The following is a 22395-nucleotide window of genomic DNA, read 5'->3' on the forward strand; positions in this document are numbered from 1 at the left end:
GACATTTTTTATGCTGCGCATGTATCTCCAAAACCGAAGATTTCAAAGACCATCGATCAGTATACGTCTATTTTGCCAATGTAAGATAATAATTTTCATCACAAAAACAAATATATATACGTGTATATATAATACAACCGAGGAAAATTTATCAGTTATGTAAAATACGAATAAAATGATCTCCAAAACCAAGAATTAAAAAAAATATCAATCGGCGTACGCGTATTTTGTAGTTGATATAATAATTTCCATTGCAATAACAAACACAGCGTGCACGATCAGCTAATATCTCTAGAAATATCATGTTTATTTCGTATTAAATGATTGATGTACATATTAATATTAATAATAATAATGATTTCACAGTCGGTATACAAAATATTTTAAATATAACATATTATTTATATATGTGTACGTACTTTGTACATACACACCCATATCATTATCTCATAACATCTAAAATAAATCTCTACATTATGCACGACGCGTATGTAAGTAAAAATAGTGATAAGAATGACAATACTAGAAGGTATAAAAAGCGAAGCTCTCTCCGTATCCAATCGGAGAAAATTCACGTGAAGATTTCAAGAATAAATCATCCGTGAGTTTTAGCACTGCACACGCATTGGGCTGGATTCGTTATTCAGTTCCGGAATAAGTCCACTCTAATTCGGCGGACGGTTGAGTTCATGCCTCGGGATCAATTAAAGCCAATTGGCTCATTGTGACCTTCTCTGCCTGCCGGGCGAACCTTGTAGCTACCCATATCTCGTATAATCAGAATGGCTTTTTTTTGGCTCGTTATTAACCAAGTTATATCATGTTTGTTTCTAGTCACTCGAATAATTTATGTTAAAGTCAAGCCGATATCGATAACTCGCACGGTAAGAGGGTCTGTGTCTAAAGTCTGAACGAATGGACAGCTGCGTATTATTAAATTTTTATTTGCAGCAAGTTTCTCTCCCGAAAATCTAATCTGCTTCGTAAATAAAATCCGGTAAAACATTTTTTTTTTTTACGTAATATCTAAGGTATACGCATGTATGCAAAACTTTTTTCCGGAGTCATTGGAACCATTAAAATTGTTTGTTCAAAAACAATTACATACTCACTTTTATTCTACTTTCTTGTCTTCGTTTGTAGTTGCGCAATATCGTTTTATCGTCGATATACCGTACAACTAATGTCTTGGACTTCGTGTATTATACTTATCTTATAATATTTACAAAACAAATATGTGATTTATACAAAACGTTGATAGTTCATAACCAATGAACACAGCGATCCTTGCTGAGGAGATCTGGCTTGTAAGAACGAAATAATTATTGTCTAAAAATAACCGTTTTATACTTCAAAGTCGAATTTTTACGTAAAAATATTCGATAATTGTAATGCCATTATTATATATATATCACATGTTTTCATTTCAGTTAGGAATTACAAATCTGTCCCAGCAGATTTGATGCATCGTCTTCAATCATAACGTGATTATAATAAATACATCGTTACATTTTACGGTGCTTCGTAACATTCGGCTTTATACGGCGCTGCTCGTGTTCAGAGCAAGAATTACCGAATTCATGACGATTAATATCATGACGGAAAGTTACGGGGAGTTCACTGTAAACAAGAGCTTCAAGATCTGCGACAAGAGACGACGTAAGACAGCGCAGCTAACAATTCTACCACCGATCATTTCTCTCCTTTTTAATCTTCCCGCACTTTTTTTTGCTCGGTCAATTATCGGTCTATACATGAACAACGGTAATTGATGTTGGAATAAGATTTTTTTCAACGGAACACGGTGCCACGAAAATAAACCCAGTTCGGAAATGCAACTGCACTAAATCGTTACGTTGAGTCACTGTTGCGCCACCCTACCGAACGTAGACCGTACACTTGAGATTATTCGATAATCAGACAAGAACTGTTTGCTATAATTATTCAGTATTACTAGAAAAAGTTTCATTATTCCGTGCAATGATGATATTTTTTCCTACCGAAAACCACAAACAGTACCGAATTGAGTATTCACGTGGAACTCAGTGAATATAAGATAAAACATTCGATTTATGTGGAGGTTGGTTATCTTAAGATCCCCAAAAGCTTCATCCCTCACTGATTGCGCAAATTTGAGTCTTTAATCAACGATGTTGAAAACTTCCAACGGTACGTTTCGAGCCCGGTAGAGAGCGCGCCGGTCACTTGTCACGACAAATCGTGTCCCAATAAGCACACACTTTCGATTTTCAAGATAACAGAGAACCCGCAGATCGCCGAAGAACATCATTAGAAAACAAGAACCGATGTTTAAGAAGGAAGAGTTTTTCGTTTCCGCGGCCACGGACATATTTTTCTTGCTTTTTCCATCGTATTTCAGAAGGCAAGTCAAGCGACCTGATCACACCTCGCAGACTTCCGAAGAGCCTGTAGGCCTCCCTCCACCGCTCGGGGCGCCACTGATGGTGTTGAGGCTCAGAGTCGAATACCTTGGCGCCTCGTCCATAAGCGTGGCCTGCTCGTAGCTCGGGGGCAAATCGTCCTGCGCTGAAAGCTTGAGGAACCTTCGCTCTTGCCGGCGATCGTCGAGAGTCCGCAAAAGGATGACGGCCGGTCCCAAAACCAGCATCACCGCCCCCACGGCGATCATCGCAACGGCCGCAGCGGCCGTTCCGCCTCCGGCGACGTTGGACGTCCTTAAATTCCGACTTGATTCAGAAGCATTTCCGGATTTGTATCCCGGCATAAACTCCTTGGACACGTCGTCGTTGGTCGACGACGAAGATGGCAAAACAGCTTCTGCCGATCCCTCTTCGATTACTTTCAACTTGTTACCGAGATCGTACTTTTTACTTTTAACTGACCCCGGGCTCCATTCCTCCTCGTTTTGAACCTCTGAACTACTCGAACTACTTGACGATGACTCATTCTCGCTCCGATTTTCTTCGCTGGCGATTTTTTTCGTTATCAGGTTACTCACCGTTACTGTGTTGTTTAACTGAAAGAGAGCCAGGGAAAGAAGGTAATTATTATGCCGAGATATTTCGCGTGCGAGATGCTCTCGGGCCAATGGAAACTATTACAAGATTTTTATGAGGTTCGGTTTATACCGTCGTTCATTGGGATGCCTCATTTTGATTTCTTATATTCTCACGATGATGTCGGACCTTCAAGTTTTACCGCAACAAATTCAGCATGTCGTATACTTTTACCCTATTTTATTCTCTTGAGCGATAAAATTATATATGCTTCAAACTATCGAAAATAGGAGCGCTTACGATCAAATTTGTGTGTAGGTGAATAAGATATTAAAGTTCAGAGTACACGAAGAAGAAAGTGTGAAACTCAAATTGAATGTCCAACTACGCATGCGCGAGCATTATCGGATTTAAACTCAAGCCGGCCACCTCAAACTTCAGCAGTGAAACGCGGTTTAGGGAAATATTTAGGTCACGCAATTTTTTCACAATCTCAGATAGTTTACACAATGATTCGGCAAGGCTCAGCAAGCTTTTACTGTCGACTGAACGATAAGTGACGTTTTAACAAAATAATTTCAGTTCCCCACTTGCCGCGGAAGAGTTTAACGTTTCACGTTTCGCTTCGAGTGAGTTGGTTGCCCTGCCTGACCGCCAAAAATATTGCCACGATACGATCTTGCCAACCAATGAAGCAGATTTGTTTCGCGCATGCGCAGTCGGTCACTCTACCTGCTAAGTTTCACCGTTTTCTCTTGGTACATTACCTGAGTCGCGTTTCTGACATCGACTGCTTTGTGCATGGAGGAAACGCCTTTCTGTAGAAGAACGATTCCAACGGCACTCCAAGCGGCGAGTTGAAGGATTATTACGACCTTTGATGCCCACCGGTTGGCTCCTGCAGTTAGAGACATTCTGGGAACCTCTGCTGTTGCTGGATAGAACCCCAGCTGATACATCAATTTTGTTTACGGATGTGGTTACTATTTTCCTGCTGTTTCAACATGCCGATGGATTTGCAGGACGACGAATGCAGCCGGATTATTTCCTTGTCGCAAATCCTGCAGAACATGTTTCTACACCACGTCGATATGTGTTTGAACTATCGGAACTATCCAAAGTGACGAATCTTTCGATGAACGAGAGCCAATGTTATTTTATTTCTGATACCTGAAACTGGTCAAATGAGATATCGGTATTAGTACAAAACTTTGGAAGTAATAATTTTGTAAAAATTCGAAAGAATCGCGTATTAATTTTGAAGTGTATAGTATATTACAACAAATATTTCAATCAAGAAAAAATCCTTTTGCAACAATCATTATTACGTTATAACCAATTGATTGTATAGGTTTTAACACAACGGTCATGCATATACTAATTGTTTTTTTTTTTTTTTTATCAATTAGACGTCGTTAGGCAAAAAGATATTGTTCTCTCTATTTATGCAAGATTAGAAAGATTCAATAATTGATTTCATGAATTGCAACAAATCGCGCGTACATTTTTTAACTCTTTTTAGATTCTTTATACATCCATTACAAGTTGCGAAGGATTTCCGCAAAATTTCACAAAAATACGCTTAGAAAAAAAAATTAATTTTAGAACTGTGTTAAAAGATTCCATTGTATTGGAATACTTAGAATATATTTGTGAATTTTTACGAGTTACTTGCCAAGTTTTTAGCAAAAAGTGAACAATTCACCATTATTTCTATCCTAACTAGAATATTAACATAGATTTTTAAATTTCCGATTTTTTTTTTACATTCATTTCACTCAATGACAGCGAAGAATTTCATGTTCCAACGTGTGACTAAAATTGTTTTAAAATCCTCGAAACAAATCTTTCGATAATTAACGGAAATGTTGAAATTCCGACAGATCGGCTCAAAGTATAGGACGAAATTCGTCCTTCGAATTTTTAAAAGCTTACAACGAACGTTTCTAATCTATCCAAGCAAATCGCTCAACGAATATACCTGAAAATATGTCATAATTATTTGCAGCCTGCGACAAGGTGTTAATTAAAAATTCATTTACAGCCAGGCCTGCTCTCTCTCGAGAACAATACTGTTTCTCCGCCAAATGTAACGAGGAATCGATTCGTCTATAGGATGGTCTTTGCAGCAATCTACACGTATCGGTTAGCGGTCACCCACGCCTCGTACACGTGTTAAAAACTGCCGTTCGCGACGCTGATACACGATTATTAAATGCACGTATACGGGTATAATATAGGTATACATATATGGTGTATACGTATGGATGTACAATTGTACATGGACTACATCACGCCTAAATATTTGCTAAGGTATACTGTATAAAGAATTGGAAAAATAAACAGGAATATTAAAGTGCTTTATACATCCTCTGAACGCGTATTAAAACCGCGCATTCGTATTGCATATATAAGCATAATTTATTAACCGCTGATAGTTCCGATATAGTTATATATTATTATGCACCGTGTGCAGCTCAGTTGCAGAGGTGTACAGTTAACACTGTACAGCATTGATGTAACATGCTGCAAAATTGAAAGACTGATAGAATGTGCGAGTCAACTTTGACGGTGATAAAAACGAAAGGAAAACGAAATAATTATAGTATATCAAATTATATTTTATCTACGTTTATAATTAAATTATTTTTTTTTTTTTTTCCTTCAGTCGTTATTACTAAATCATCATTTTGTACGATCTCAAAAATAATTAACAAATATATGTTCAAGCGTAGCATTATATCAATACTGTTGCAAATATATATATATATATATATATATATTTCCAACTTACGTCATTTCTTTTTTTACACCGAATGTTTTTCAACCCGTATTGTTATCTCAATTTAACCACGAAAATTGTTAAGTTTGATCTGTCGTTAAAAAAAAGAAAATATTAAGACACGCGACGACTTGAAAATATCATGATTAGAAAACCAGTGGAAAATAAATCTGGTTAGTTTTAGAAGATAGTGGAATTTTTGTTTTTTTTTTATGAATTCCTTTAAAAGCCATGTATCCGAATACGTTATTTTTCTGCCGCTTGTTTTTACGTTGTGATGTTATTTAGTTCAGAAGCAAAACGATAAACTTTGGAACGTTTGAGAGGTAAGGTGGGTGGCGGGGAGGTGGAATGTTGAAAAAAAAAATAAACAGTGACCGAACAGGACGACGATTATTAAAGCGACACTCAACTCGGTCGAGTCTCTCACTTCTCGCTTATGACGCGTCACAACAGCGATTATGTATTAATTAATTCGAATGCGGTAATATAGATCGCCTGTGGAATTACTACAGGCGATAACTCTATTTCTGTGTACTGAAAATTACAATCCACGCCGTTTTCCCATTCATCGTGTATATTTCTCTGCGAACTGTTACACCTTCGTCTTATTTCTAAGGTGCACTGCCAGACACGCGCATGCACGTAAAACAAGCAAATATTATTATCTTCGTATACAAAAAATAAAGAAGTATTCGCCGTACTTCGGTTTGTGCAAGTTCGGTTCATACTTGCTGAAAATTTCCCACCCATGTATCATTGTACAATTGAATCAAGGACAGTTTCAGTGGCAACCATAAAATTCGCAACTGAACTATTTTCCACTTTTTGTGCAAATTAGAATAATTTTTTCATTTCTTTCGATTTCGTATCTTTAATTGCTATACTAATATTACCTTGACACTTACGTTTACGACGAACTGATAAACTGTCATTGGCTCTAATTTTCATGGTACAAAAATTAAGAACAATGAATTGTTATCCACGGGTGGTAAAACTGTGATCATGCTCAATTGCAACTAGTACGGAATGACGATTAATCCAAATGTTATAAGCGTTACTATACCGTTGTAAAGAGAATAAATTCTGTTTCCTGTTTATAAAAAATGTAGAATTGGTAAATTCGCCGAAAGGCTCTTTGGGAGCAAAATTCCACGATACAGAATTTGTCGAAAGAATGTTAACCTCGCGATAAAATTACTGAGCTGCAATTCGGAATGAGGTTGAAGTTAGTAACGTTAAAAGTAGCGAAATATCAGAGAAAAAATCATTATTCGGCAAATTTAGAATGACTTTAAAGGAGTTGGCTTTTCAAAATAAGAGGATATTTTGTTTATCATGATTTACGAAATTTCGAACACTGCTGACAATGCGAAGTAACGACTTTTTCTAAGCACGGCATTGTCACTAACTTCATGCTCGTAATTCTGATGTGGCTTAATACAAGGAAAACAAAAAGTCGCGTGCGTAAATGTTATACATTACAAACTGCAATAACGCAAACGGCCATTTAAACCCACATGTATTTTTCCTTTTCTCGGTGCACGTCTTTACATTATATTGCCAAGTCACGCGTCATGACAAATAACTTATTAGTGAAAATAATTCCGTTAATTACAACGTCCTCAGGCTACGCGCCGCCTAAACTTCTATCGACTATTTATGCATTTATACCGCATAGAGGGTATTCCACGATAACTCGACTGACGACTGATCATTATCGTCTCACAACCAGCAAGTTTTCTTTTTCTCCCCTGTCATCGCCGATCCATGTATTTCGATGTTTTTTCTCTTTAGCCTCTGGGCGTTTTGAATTTTGATTTGCCCTGTCGTTTTTGTTACTCAAAGATATAAGACTTGACAATACCGTTTTAATCATTTTTTATGTATTTCTTCACACCCAATTCGCGTTATTTTAACGACCAAGTACCACGATAAACAGTATTTTCGAGAAAAATCAGGTTTTCCGACGTCGGAATTTGTACTTTTTTATCCTACGTCGTGTGCGCTTTTATCGATTGAGAATTGAATTTTCAGAATTCTGTTTAAACTCACTTTTCCGACCATCGATTAAAAAAAAGAAACATTCAAGGTCAGTGAATCTTATACTCAAATTTCCTTGAAATCAGTTATGCAAGTAGAAGAGAATAAAAGTTTCATTTTTCGAAAGCAATTAAACACGGTTTTCGAAACTCGTTGTCAGTACAATTCTCAACTGAATAACCGTTCGAGAAAACAGAAATTCAAACGTGTTTTCCATACACAAAGTATCCGTTTCTATGACGGTCGAGTCAGTCTACGAATGCAAATCCGCGGAATACAGAAAAGATCACTTTTAAGTCCTAGGGTTTTTTCAATACTGCGCGCATGCGCTGTCGCGAAAAAATCTGACATTACGTGACCCTAACCTCAATTTCATGCTGCGTGAGAAAACGCGTAAAAATATACACTTGTTATGCAAAGAATCGGTTGTAACAAGGAAGCAACGGTTTTTTCGCCTCGCGCATTTGCAATATTCGTCTTCAGCTTATATTGCAAATTTACGCTCGGACCGGAAAGACCGAGTTTGCCTTCATCTTACAGAATATACTATAGTCTGTCGAAATCCGCTACCGTATAGGAAATGCACAAAATTTTTCCTCACCGTTTCGAACCAAATTACACTTTCGTCTATCCGGTATAAATATTGAACAATATCTTTGTGAAATTCACAATCTACACGACAATTCTCGCCGAATGCCTTGTACGTTAATCGATAAGTGCATTATACAGCACAGGACGCAATTAGTATTCGGATACATGTGTATATATGTATAAAGTGCTTGCGGGCGCAATAACGTTGGCATAGAATAACGCGGTGTTTATCATCGTTATATTTTTTTCTTTCTCTCACTTTGTTTAACACGATCGTAATAATGAAAGAGATTACTGCGACATTCACACAAATACGTCAGGCTCCTTCGTCACTAATTGGATTAGAAAACTCTGTTTAATCTTCCACGTGCCGAGTGTCAATTAATCGGCCTCGATCAAAAGTCGCAGCCAATGAAATGCTGTACAACAATAATGGATACACCTAAATTATTAGGGTCATTTACATCGATTCCATCTGGAAATATTGCCTTTTATCTTATTTTTACTACCGCGTTTTAGATTAATTAGATGAGTCGAATGAGATTATAAGAATGGCCATTCTTTTAAATAGAAAAATGGTGCAAGAATTGATGATTATGCTTTCGTAAAAAGAATTTCTGTAAAATTCAACTCTTCCGATGCTTCGCAGAATTGCTTGCAAATTGCATTTTCATACTTCCCAAAATTAGGTATCACATATCATGTGCGCGTAAAGAGAGATCGAAGAAGATTCATAAAAATTCTTTCAATTAGTCAAAGCAATTTGCGTTATTACTTGTCGCAGTCTCTCTGTAAAATGATATTAGATTCTCGTAATAGATTTTTTTTTCTACCCGTTATCAATTTCTCCTCTGTAACTTTGCCAATTTGCAACACACAGCAATGCGGCAATACGCATTCGAGGAAAGCAAGATCTGCAGTGGCATGTAAAAAAAAATCATTACGCAATAAATCTATGAAAAGTTGGACCTGTTTCTTTTAGAAACCTGCATAATTTTTCAAGAGATTGCAAATCAAGAAATCTGCATTGAGAATAATTCCGAGTTCCGTTTACATTTTCTGCAGATTGTTGAAATCTCTCGGAAAGCGAAGACGTACAAAATCGTAATAAATTTTTTTACCACTCTTATTCCTGGATTATTGAATTTTTTTTATTGTAATACCGAAAGTCTAATTTGGTTGAAATTAAAATATCCTTGATGAAAAAAAATGTTCCATCATGTAGGCGTGATAAAACCGGACTTTGCTCTCATCAAAAAGTTAATATTTAAAAAAAAATATAAAAAAAATAAAATAACTGATACGTGACTGAACCTGGAGTTTTTCAAAGCTATAAACTTTCGCTAATCCCTTCGATGACTAATTTCGCGATTACAATTGTCGGCTAGATAATGACAATGATAGTTTTTCCACCGTCTAATACACGTACTGTCCGAAGTGGGTGGGATTTAAATAAGATGGGGATAAAGACGCTTATCTCAGTGTTATAATCTTCATGTCGCTGTTCCTAATTCGTCGATTCTAACGATTACGTGAGTAAACAATTAAATACAAGAGACGGTTCTATCTATATCTCTCTCTCTCTATATATAAACATATAGTAATGTATAGTTGAGGCCTACGTATCCATCAATTTGAGATATTTGTACAAAGCTGTCAGATTAGTAAACACGAGAATAACAAGACTAACGAAATATTCACGCGCTTGTCTGATGATCGTTAAATCATTTTCAATTAAGACCGATTCTCACACCTTACAATTAGAGTGACAGCAATATCGCTATGCGAGCTCATTACGCGAGTCACTTCATTAAATTCGGGTCAAATCTTTAACGCATACTCTCCCTGACGAATCAGGATTGTCGTTTTATGTTTTTACGTATGAAATTTAAATATATCATGCACCTGATTAAGTAAGACTGAAGAACTTTCATTCAACACGTCGACATTTTGGACAGAAATGCAATTTATTTTTCTCATCGCGCAGTACCTTGTAAATCGCGAGAAATTTCAATACGATGAAATTTTTTTCTACAGTCTAAACAATTTTATACCCGATGATTGTGAATTTTTGCACGATTTTACACATTTGCGTAACCCTTGTCAAAATTTCATGTTCTCAAACGGATTTCCTACGACTTTGGTGCGAAAGTGTGAAAGGAATGGGGAAAATTTGAGAAAAGCTCAACTCCAATAAAACAATAAAATTGTTTAAAGAAAAAAATTAAGAAAAAAAAAAACAAGATCAAAGATTTCGCACAACTATTATTATTATAGCATATTTACTCGCAGTACAATCTTATTAAGTACGGGGTCATTTGAAACTTCTCCTCTCTTTCTCTCGTTAGTTTATTTCGCTCCCTTTGCCCCCATTCAAGTGACTACGTCACGCCTGCAGCCGCCGTGCAATGACTATCTTTAAATTGGCGCGGCTCCAGTTCCGCACACTTATACATCCTTACGTTCGTTCCGCACCTCTTGATTTTTTTTATCTTTATTTATCCTTTTGTTTCTTTCTCACCGATCCCTCGCATCACACGCCTCAGCAACGGTGCTGTTATACATTCTTCCTCAACTGATTACAGAAAACGTTATTGTAGACTCGGTATATATATATACGAGTATACATATGGAAGAAACTGTAAATATAGGTATTATCGCACGAATAACTGCAAGCGCAAACCGAATTTCACATATCTTTGCAGTAATAATTTTCAGCCGTAATTAAACAATGTTGTTATGCATTGTTTGCGTAAGATAGGTATGGAAACGTATGTATACTGTATATGTATATTGCATATTATAAGCATAAATAATCAACTGACATACAAATTTTGCGTCAACTGTGCTCGGTGCAATTCTCTTTAATCTTGCGGTACGCAATTATAGATATTACGAGGCTTTCCGTGCCGAAGCGAACGACCGATTTTCTTGGCTCTCTACGCAATCCAATTAAGTATGTTCGAGAAGAATCGGTCATGAATTTTTGTACGTTTTTTTTTTTTTTTTTTTAATTGACTGGTTCATCGATTCATTGATTTTCAGACAAAAGTAACTCGCATCCTAAACGACGATCTGTATAAAAATGATCAAGAATTTCGCATAAAGCGGTAAAACTTTTCTATAATAACTTTATTTCCATTCTTACTCTGATTTTGAGATACATTGATTTGAAAAATTGACGAACTTATCGAAACCCCATTTTCCAGATGAGCGCAGCGCGGTAACTGCTTATTAAAAAAAATCGGATACAATTCATAACTGATCCTCTCAATGCATCTTTGAATTTTGTAAAAAAGAATGGAAAATTTGCTAGAAGTAGTAATTGATAAAGTAGTGTAAAAAAAATACATTTTTGTGGAAAGAAAATAATTCCTTGACCTTGTGTGTAACTATTGCACGTTATAGGTATAATTCATTTTATTGTATATAACAGCTTCTCCCTTAACTTTTTCTTCTGGGAAACATACTGTTGTTATTGTTGTTATTGCTATTATCGTCTATCTATTAATTTACATGTACCATTTTCACCGCAATCAGACTGAACGTTGTTTAGTCTAAGCATTTAAAATTTTTTTTTTTTTTTTTTTAAGAGTATCATATTGCGAAACTAGTTTAACTCATTATCAGACCTTTCCTTGTATTAATAAAAACGAGCGTATACAATGATACTTTACAATCAGACCGGTTATGCATTTCGTTTTTTTTCCTAAGAAATAAATCAGTGAATACCGTACATTCGTCTTTTATAATGTTCGCGATTCTAGCTACAAGCATAAGAGTATCGATCTTGAAAACAATTTACTTGTCTTGTTTTATTTATTATTGAATGATGAAAATTTTTCGTACTGCGATTACTTTCACAGTTTTATATTAACATAATTGCATAATTTTATTCTTCGTTTTTTTTTTTTTTTTAGATTTTTTTTTTTTTTGCTTGACTTTGTAATTCTCATTCTGACAAGTTATGAGACAAATGGCAATGGATAATCCTTCGAGTTTCGATCGTGTTCATTTCGTTTTTACAGCTCACATTCTATGTAGCGTATCATGTATTCGATTTTGGATATTTTAACCCGTGGATCGATCGTGCGAATCGGTATGCAAATAATCGACTAAGGATATTTCTTTCATTACTGTGTATAGTATAAAAATAATCTCAGCATGCTTGAACGCCAAACTTACCGATATTTTCGTGGATTACGTTAGCCGTATAAACTGCGCGGAGAAACAACAAACGTTGAAAATACCTTAACCGAAACATACAACGTTCTTTCAGCTCCTTTTCAATTCATCGTCACACTTATCACGCTGCCTGTAATTCACGTCGATGGTCATTCAGACGAACGTTATATGCCGCATATTATACCATACGTACTAAACCGCACGTGCGGTTAATCTGCAAATAACTTCCGGTTAGCCATGCATTAACCGCGATATCGTACACAATATCCGTATGTCACATGAGAAATACAGATATCTGTATGACCATTCGAATCGAATGTATCGCGGGATCTTCCACTATCAGATTTAAAAATTTACAATTATTCTTCGACGATTTCGTGAAAGTGAAATTCAGGAGGAAAAAGATTTCCCACCGCTCGTTGTTATTCGCGTTCAAAAAAAGCGCGCGACGCGAGCTGCGCGTCTCGAGGCCCCCGTCAGTAGCAAAAGACCTCTCGGGTCAGACTGAACGGCAGCGCAAAGCCGTCTGAGTCTTCGACTCGGCGATTCGTCGCGGCGTCGCTTTACGTCCCGTCATGACTCACTCCCTCCGGAGTGCTCGGATACCCGGAGTAAATTTTGACGCGTCCGTCCGTCTCCGAAGTCTCCGGTTTTTGCACCAGGCACGCGACTAGACGACCTCGGGTTTCGTTAAGAGTTTCGAACTCGGGCCCGGGGACAAAAAGGCGTCAAATTCAGTCCGGGGAGGGTTGCTTTTGTCATTTTATACCCTACAACTCCAATTTGCAGCCGAATGACGCGGGTTCTATGCCGATGAAACGTCGGAGCGGCGAGCAGCGAGAGCACGGCATCTTCACCCTAAATTTCATATGAAAAACACCTAAAATAATCTGATTTGATCCGAGATAAATAATGAAATATCGTGAAAATCGATAATTCATTGTTTTTACGAAAATTCACTCGTTCAAATGAATACCTTTTTCTCATCGCGCAGTATCTGCGTATTGTTATTTTTTTTCTTTTTCTTCAATACGTCGTGAAAGTTACTCAGTCAATTTTCAGTGAGTTACGATTTTATGAGTAAATTGATCCATTTTCGGACATTTTGTTGTTTTATGAATTTTTTTTTTCATGTTCAATATTTGATTTTGCTATAGATAACTAATTTACCAAAGGTCAGAAGAATTTCATCCTTCGTCGGACGTTTCGTCGAACTCATGACAGTTCAACAAGATCCTTGTACAGACAGTTTGCTACGGAAATTTTTTCGCACGTTTGGAAAATCAATGTCGAAATGTATGGAAAGACCGTGCAGAACGGTCTGGGAGGCCAAAATTATTGCTGTTCTTAAAAACAATTTTTCACCACTTTTCTACACTCTTCAAGCTGCAAGAAGTGTGGAAAATTAGTTAAAATTTTTCATTGAAAGAAAACTCCGTACAATAGGATTTTCATAGAGGGAAAAGAAGAAAAAATCTGTGCGATTCTTATTCGAATTTTTGATGTACAATCCAAATTTATAAAACATCCGGATACAGTGACAATTAAATGTCTGCAAAATTATTATTTTCAGCCAAGGTGTTGGTTTTACCGTCAATCAAGTAAATGAACAAACTTCACTTAAAAATTTTATTCCAAACCTGTGAAAATTTTTGTCAACATTTAAGACCCGGTAAAAATTCATATAAATACTGGATTTCGGAGCTTTGAAAAACTCGGACGACAATAAATTTACAGGCAATTTTAAAGTATCCCAGAACGAGGTGAGATGGATTTTTCATGTTGCACTGATGATGATGGAAGAAATCAGTCATTTTGCATTATCGTATAACCTTATTCAAAGTTTTGATTGTAGATGTTCCAGTTTCGACGAAAACTTACAAATTAATTGCAGAGACACGAGAAATTTGGAAAACAGATTGTTTTCATTTTTATCTATTTTGAGTACCTCAATCGAGCAATTCGATTTATCGAATATCAATATTGACAGCTTACTCGTGCCACCCTAAGCCAATTGGTCTTCCGAGGGTGGAAATCGTTTAAACGTCCCTCCATAACCAACCGCCCTCGAATTTGTTGTCTCGTGTACAATAAAATGTTGATTGTAATAACAGCGATCGCTCCCTCGGGGTGTGCGAATCACGCTATTCTTCACTGCGTGACTCAATCCACCCTATGGATGTAACACGAATGCAGTTTCAGTTACTCATGGCACGTGTATAACTTCTTCCAATGCCTGATACTACATGGTTGGCTCACAAGTTGGGAAATAACGGTCGTTTATCCTTCGGGTTAATCATTATCGCGATGTATTCGTTAGTTCACAAGATTGCTGATTTCGAAGCATCTGGACGAGCTTAATATATCAACATTTCATTAATGATTTTGATCTATTTGAATTGCGTTTTCCGCGATTCCAAAATTCCCCGACATCAAGATTTCGATTTTTCATTTACTTCATTGGAAGCTCAAATCATTCTCGTTTTATTCTAATATTTCATAACTTCTGAATTTTTATTGATTCAAATGGCTTTGCTTATTTTCCATGAATTCAAAAATTCATTATTTGAAAAATTGTCATTTCAAGCGATATAAATCATGCCATTTATATTCCAAGACTTAGATTCGATAATCTGAAGATTTCGATGTTACAATAAATTCAAATTAATGCTTTCGAATATTTATGATCATTCTAAAAATTCAAGATATCACCAATTTCATAAAATTTCAAACAACCTTAACCCTAATAGATTACACCTCGGTAGAATCGCATATCGGTCACACGGGGTGATATTCTGCTTCAACGATACTTACTAATAATTTTTTAAAAATATTTAGTTTTGCAGAAAAAGCTCTCACAGTTTTCCTAACCAAAATTGATTGTTTAAATATTATAAAACATCGGCAAAGTTGAATGATTTCGAACGATATCAACGATTCTACAATTTGAACCCCTTAATTATTTCAAGCGACTTTGCTACATTATTCATTTCAATTCAATTTTAGTTTTTTATATAATAACTACGATAAATAAATGATTTAACACTTGTTTTCATGTCTTTTATCACTTCTGTACGGTTCAGCTTCAAAGAAACACATTGGTAAACGAAAAATTGGAATGTATGAATCTATTTGCGACATGAGTTGATCGGAGCAACCAAAAATACTCTCATACGTATGTTATGCCAAAAAGTTGAAGCGTTGTTATTTGGTCTAATTTTCTCACTCGGTATTCGTACATGGCATCTGAATTCGTGAATCGAAAATTACAAACACTGCTGTTTATTCTTTGTCAGAGTTGCCCTCTGTAGCCCGGCGAACTTGAGGTCACGCCTTAATTTGGTTTGGCGATAAGAGATATAATGTGATGATCCGCGATGTCTTGAATATGTAATGAATCGGACGCGTAGAGGAAAAAAAGAAGAATACGAAAATTAAGGAAAGAAGAAAGTAAAAAAATGCTGAAAGAACGTGACTCGTTTATTTGATCAGTGCTCTGTCCGGTGTCTCACGTGATCCTTATAATACACACGTCTATTAATTGGCGACTGCAGAATTTCAAAACTCTTTGTCGAGCTGGTTTCTTATACTGGCAATTGTATGTTTTAAGTTTTATGTTACGCGTCAGCCTATCGAACGTATTGAATTTCTCCCCCTCTTAATTTTAACAATTCATGCCACGCATGCTTGTTATTATCGCATCGTATTGAGTAATTTGTACAATTTATACCATGATAATTCTTCGCCGTATTTCAGTATACTGCACATCAAAACGAGACCTCGTATAATGCTGACTACTGTAATTACCAAGTGTCAAGTTTTTATTTTGTGAATTTAAAATCGACACGTTCTCAGAGAATCGTATTTATCGTTATAATTCAGAAATTTATACGCAGTCAGACTCTATAAATCGGCATGAGAACGGCATGAGAGTATAAATTAGAATTGTGAAAAATTTTAACCTTGGTCAGTCAAACATTGGCTTAATTTGACTTTATTGTAAGATTTGACGGAAAGTCGGTAAGACGGTGATTGTTTGCCTGAGATATGGAAATTATTTTCAATTTTAACATTGTTAAAATACAAATTTGATATCGTAAAAAACTCGCCATAACGAATCTAATAAGGTATAAAAAAATATACAGGTAATTCTGAAAATTTTTAAGGTTTCTATTTTTTCGTGAGAACGTAAGTCAATTTACCTGAATCGACCTGAACATTATTGACTGCTAATTGAAGTTTATGAATTTTTATAAACTATCGAGTAGCGCGAAATACAAAAATACGAGAATAAATTGTATGTGTGCCAAATGAAATGAAAATTTCGATATTATTTACAGATTCTGGAATATAGATGAACGCAATTATTTTTATAACACAACTTCACAATTTTAACGGTAGTAAAATTTTCGTAATAAAAATTTCAATACAATACTGGTAAGAAAAATTGATCCAAATAATTGTAAGGCCGGTGACATTTCTTGTGTCTTGGGTTTGTTTTGTTTTTATTTCCGCATCTTACTCCACGATATGTTTATGCCTATAATAATATCCTTTGTTCACCGATCGTGATCTTGATCGCGACAATGTGATTGACAGTGAAAAGAAATGTTATAACACCTTTGTTGACTAGCAGCGTTCGTGCGTTAAAGGACACGATCCGATATACGCAACCATTTGCATACACACGTTTGATTACACATGAAAGATATATTTTCATGGAAGAATAGAATTCCTAGACAAATGAAAGTAAAAAAAAATTCTCAATGATCCATCACCAATAATATTGACTGTCATTATAGTGCAATTTGCAATCAATTGTACCCGGGATCGTTGTGTGATGATAAAAAGAAGAGCAAATTTTTTGATAAAACGTTTCACGTTTTGAGAAAAAAATCCGTCAAAAAATCACGTCGGGATGTTTTGTTTCTATACAGCTAATGATTAGGGTGGTCCTTATTCAGGGTGTTGACGAATTTTTGCCAGACCATCCCCCAACTCAACTTCAAATAATTCGAAAACACTCGCCTAATTTTTTTCAGATTTTTACATCGAATCTAAGATAGTTCGCATTGTGATCGAAGTTTCTTATGGAAATTAACATGGGTAAAACTTTTTTTCTCAGTATATATTTTATTGCAAGAGTAATAATGTTCCAAATAATCTGTAACCGCGAGGTTTTGGTGAGAATTAGTGCTACTATCTGAAAAAAAAATACACATCATCGTATCAGGCAATCTAGACGAATTGCACAACCTCGAAACCTGACTTTTTCTTTATTTAGAGGAAGTGCAATTCGTCTGGATTGCCTCGTACGATGATGTGTATTTTTTTTTTTTCATATAGCATCACTAATGCCGACTAAAACCTCGCAGTTACAGATTTTTTGGAACATTATCACTTTCACGATAAAATATATAGTGCGAAAAAAAGTCTTTCTCATGCCATTCCCATAACAAACTTCGATCACAATGCCGGCTATCTCAGACTTGCTGTAAGAATCGGAAAAAAATTTGGCGACTCTTTATAAATGATTTAAAATTGATTTCAGTGATGGGGCGGTAAAAAATTCGTCAACACCCTAAACAAGGACCACCCTACTAATGACACTAGATGTTTATTATATAAATACGGCGTACTACTTTTAAGTATTCGTGATGTATCATTTCAGGAATGCAAAAACTTCATAAATTTTTCGAAAGTTTTCACATGCAATAAATTTTCCCCAATCCAGATCAGACCATTTTTCAAAAAGCCAAAAGTTATCGTCGATGACAATACTCGAGTTTAATTAGATTCCTACGCCTGTATTCACATAACATGCAGGAAACGGTTCCAAGAGGAAATTGTACCGTCAGCTCATATTCTCTCAGGCAGGCGCACCTACGTCATTTCTACAATCTTATACGATCTAGTTTCGCAACCGTACGGAAACTTGATACTTTCTTTATAATTACGCCTATAACCTACTGAAGAAATAAGTTGTCCGCACAGATCGCTAATCCTCCTAGCTGCAGCTGCGACTGTTACTTTACACCGGGACTAACGTGTAGTACACTGTTCATTCGAGTGAAACTCAATTCCAGTACACGTGGAGACGGGGTTTTGTCCATTGTAACAGAATCACCGTGATTCGTATATTCATTCATTGACCTCGTGTACTAGCGCAGCTACGACTCGACGAGACAGATTTGATTACTATTCGAGATCCGTCTCCTCTCTTCGAAAGTGATAAAAAAAAGGAATCCTGTTCGACCGAATATGTTAGAATTCGCAGCCAAGGAGTAGTAAATACTTGTTTTAAACTTAGCTTGATTGTTCACTCTTATTTTTTAATATATGCTTATTTTAGATCTGAGTAATCCCATTCGCGTCATTTTTTTTTTTTTTTTATTCCAAAACTTCGTTGTGTCCACGATTGTTTGTCCAAATAACACCCGATATACTGTCGTATTAGAAATTTTCATTCAGTCTTAATTTCCATCGCGAGCTATCGCTAATTTTACATTCGAAGAGGAAAGATGAGTCACGAAATTATCGAATATCATTGGATTTGAAAGATTTTTTCTCGCACGAGTCCGAAGCTTTGAATTATCCTTATGTCAACTCACGCAAACTTACTCGTAAGGAATTTTTACTTCTTCATCCCAGGTGGAAAAAATTTTAATCGTAAGTTGAAAACATTACAATACTTCAAAATATGTTTGGGTTAGTTTGTATAAAGTTTCTATGAAGTATCCGTGAATCTTGATACATTGGTGTGAAAATTTTTCGATAAATCTACAGGATGTGACGTGAAACTACTAATATTCACAATTTTTCATCTATAGATGAATGCATTACATGAAAATTCGCATTGTCCAAGTTTTGACTGATTGAAGAAACGACGAACGAAGTATTTAAAAAATATCGAAATCATTCCAATGGAATCTTTTGTAAGAAATAATATTCATAGTTCTCAAATTTTTCATCAAATTTTTGTTCGTCGAACCTTGATGCCTCTTAACGGCATGAAGTGAAAAATTTACCGAACCACGAACCGATCGGTAAGTCCTGACGAAGTGAAAAATTGTCTGTCCTAAAGGCAAGAGCAGCGCAATAATTGGTGTCTCAATTTTGTATTCAATCCTCGCAACGAGCCGAAGGATTTCACCCGAAGCCCCGTAATAAGAACCAGGTGCGAGAGCCGTTACTGCAGGTGTGAAAATTACTTCAAGTGACATCGGGGCCTCACCTGCACAGGTTCCTCAATTCAAGTCATACCCACGAATTATCATTAATTACAATGTACCCGTGACAATTATCAATTCCCGCCTACTCCACGGATATGTAATATAATTAGGACACGTGCCGAATTCATGATTGTCATTCCGTGATTAATTATACCGTGTAAGCATTGTTTTCTATTTATCGATTGAAATCGCTCGACGATCATCGCTCCACGTGTATTAAGTGAGAAATCGCAGCCGAGAAATAAATATTTGTTTCGAAGTTAGCCTGATTTGTTCACTCCTATTTTTGAATACATGCTTAGATCCGAGTAATCCACTTCACTACTTTCCGTTTGCATAAATTTCACCCCAGTATTATTATCGGACGTTTTACGCTCAATGAGACCGATTTTTAACCCTTACAGAATGAGCTGGAATCTGTGATATATCAATATGTTTTTATTTACATATTAAAGAGACAAAAAAAAATTGTTTTGAAAAAATTTAACAGTTTGTTGTTATTGTTATTATTATTATTATTATTATTGTTATTCATCAAAGTTGGCACCTCGAAAAAAAGCGCGTGGGTGGCCCCGGTGATTTTGGCTCTTAATGTTATCTGAAATCAAAAATTCTTGATAATTCTTGATCTATAGACACGAAGTCTCAACGAGAACTGCGCAGGAGAATGCACTGGTATGAAAACAACGTCGTTAGGCGATATCTTTCCATCTTCTTCTATCGGTTCGAACTAGTTTTACATGTACAGATACAATTTCAATAAATTAAAATAATTTAAACGCAAACATAAGACATAACGAATTCTGAATTTTGAATAACAAAAGAAAAAATCCACCATTACCAGACGCGCATCCGCCTTATTTTAATTGGAAAAAGAAAAAAATTTCCTAAAGTAGATAGACAAAACTGGTTCTTGGATCATGGGAGTCTCGGAAATAAAACAGGCGATTTTTCTCCTTAAAATTGTTCGGTACTTGTGATTAAAAAAAAAAAAAAACTAAGCCAAGTATCGAAAAAACGACTCGACAAGTACTAGATTATTGTATGAAACTAAATGCCGATCGGTCCAGTAGTTACGGATATATTTCTGGTACCGATTTTGAAAACACCGTTTTCATAAAAACGCGTTTGAAGTTTTGAGCACAGTTTACACTGAAATAGTTGGTTTTTTTCAAACTTACGTGAAATCGTCGATTCCTGAGCAATATGACGGGTCTTCGTTAAATGTCAACGCTTCCGTTGGATCTTTTTTTTTTTTTTTTTTGTGCCGTTTCAACCTCATTTTTCATTCTTTGCAAAACGCTATAACTTCGTCGTTACTGCGAATTTCTTTATGAAATTTTCGTGGTATACACTCAAAGGATTGTACTTCGAAATGCAACTTTTAATTTCAAAAGTACTTTTAGCATTGCAAATATTCAAGGATGCTTTTCCATCATAAAAAATCATTCGACTGATTTTCTTGCAAATTAATCATCGGAATCTGATCTACATTCAGTCAGTTCTTTGCACTTACAATTATAAAGCCAGTGCATCAGTCTCACTGACTAATTACCCGTAATGTCAATACAGACTCGGCGCTGTTTAATGTTATCAGCTACCGCACTCTTCTGTTTTATAATCTATCGCTTGATCAGTGACTATTCGCCGCCGATTGATATTTACATAGTGCATTTTTTCGGATCTCTATGATCTTTCCGCGCGATGCCCGATAACGGATTCAACTGCGATGCGGAGATAATATGATACTGCAGACGTTAATAAACAAAGACAAGCTGAAAGATACCGTAAAACGTGTCAAAATCCGGGCGAAAATTTCTAACGACGAATATTCTACTTGTAAAATCAAAGATATCAAATAACCGCGGTAAGAGGGAAAAAAATTTTTAAAAATGGATCAAAATGAGAGAGAAGAGGAAACTTGATCGCGTTTCGGGTTGATTTCAACCGATGAATCCGTTGCTCCTTGATTTTCACACAACATTTCTGACTTGCGACAAACCGCGCTGGTCAGATCTAGTTTGTCAGCCAAGAATAAAACAGCAGCTTCACGTGTTCGTAACGTGAAACATAGGTATCGGCGTGTGGGTATCGGGGAAAACAGAAACAAGTTATATCAGGTGTAAACAAAAAATTACGTTGTACCGACGCCTTGTAATTATTATTCTGTTGTATATTAATTAATAGGCGCGGCTGACAATCGAGCGAGCCTTGAGCAAGTTAGAACTTCTTTTACGCGATACAATCCGTGCGGGCGCTGATTTATGTGATAATACCGTTAATAATGTGACATTTTTATACCTGAATTAGTTATGCAATCCCATTCGATTTTCAACCACATTGATATTTTCACTGTTTAGTTGAGACTGATCGATGTGGGTGAAATTTAACGACCCGACGTATAAGAAATGTCTAGAATAGTTAAATATTCAATACGAAATAGTGGAAAGTGAAAAAAAATACTTTACTTTCCTTGTGACCTTTTGTTTTTTTTTTTTTTTTTTTCTTAAGAAATATTCCACTAACAATAAATCATCTCGTACAACTCTACGTATTATTATCATGCCGACTTTAGGTAAAACTC

At 35.9% G+C, this 22395-nt stretch overlaps 1 protein-coding gene across 3 annotated transcripts; it reads right to left on the minus strand.

Moving 5' to 3' along the window:
- Positions 1 to 290: 290 nt before the first annotated feature.
- LOC124215211 (uncharacterized) lies at positions 291 to 13091 on the minus strand. 3 transcript variants are annotated; one of them, XM_046618308.2, is made up of 4 exons: positions 12937 to 13088; positions 12580 to 12793; positions 3746 to 4154; positions 291 to 2998 (listed from the first exon to the last, which is right to left on the minus strand). In XM_046618308.2, the coding sequence occupies exons 3-4, from the start codon at positions 3935 to 3937 to the stop codon at positions 2402 to 2404; spliced, it is 789 nt and encodes a 262-aa protein (XP_046474264.1). In that variant the 5' UTR covers positions 3938 to 4154; positions 12580 to 12793; positions 12937 to 13088; the 3' UTR covers positions 291 to 2401. The 3 variants fall into 3 exon arrangements, with proteins under 3 accessions (XP_046474264.1, XP_046474265.1, XP_046474263.1); XM_046618309.2 differs by having other exon boundaries at positions 12993 to 13082; XM_046618307.2 differs by having other exon boundaries at positions 12580 to 13091.
- Between the last annotated feature and the right edge of the window lie 9304 nt (positions 13092 to 22395).

This window comes from Neodiprion pinetum, chromosome 3, assembly GCF_021155775.2.
Source record: "Neodiprion pinetum isolate iyNeoPine1 chromosome 3, iyNeoPine1.2, whole genome shotgun sequence".
NCBI lineage: Eukaryota > Metazoa > Arthropoda > Insecta > Hymenoptera > Diprionidae > Neodiprion > Neodiprion pinetum.

Excerpts from the sequence above, each read along its gene's own strand:
- LOC124215211 (XM_046618307.2), bottom strand. The coding sequence starts at position 3,937 with ATGTATCAGCTGGGGTTCTATCCAGCAACAGCAGAGGTTCCCAGAATG. Across the intron at positions 2,999-3,745 it reads ATGTCAGAAACGCGACTCAG|TTAAACAACACAGTAACGGT; the intron begins GTAATGTACCAA and ends GCTCTCTTTCAG.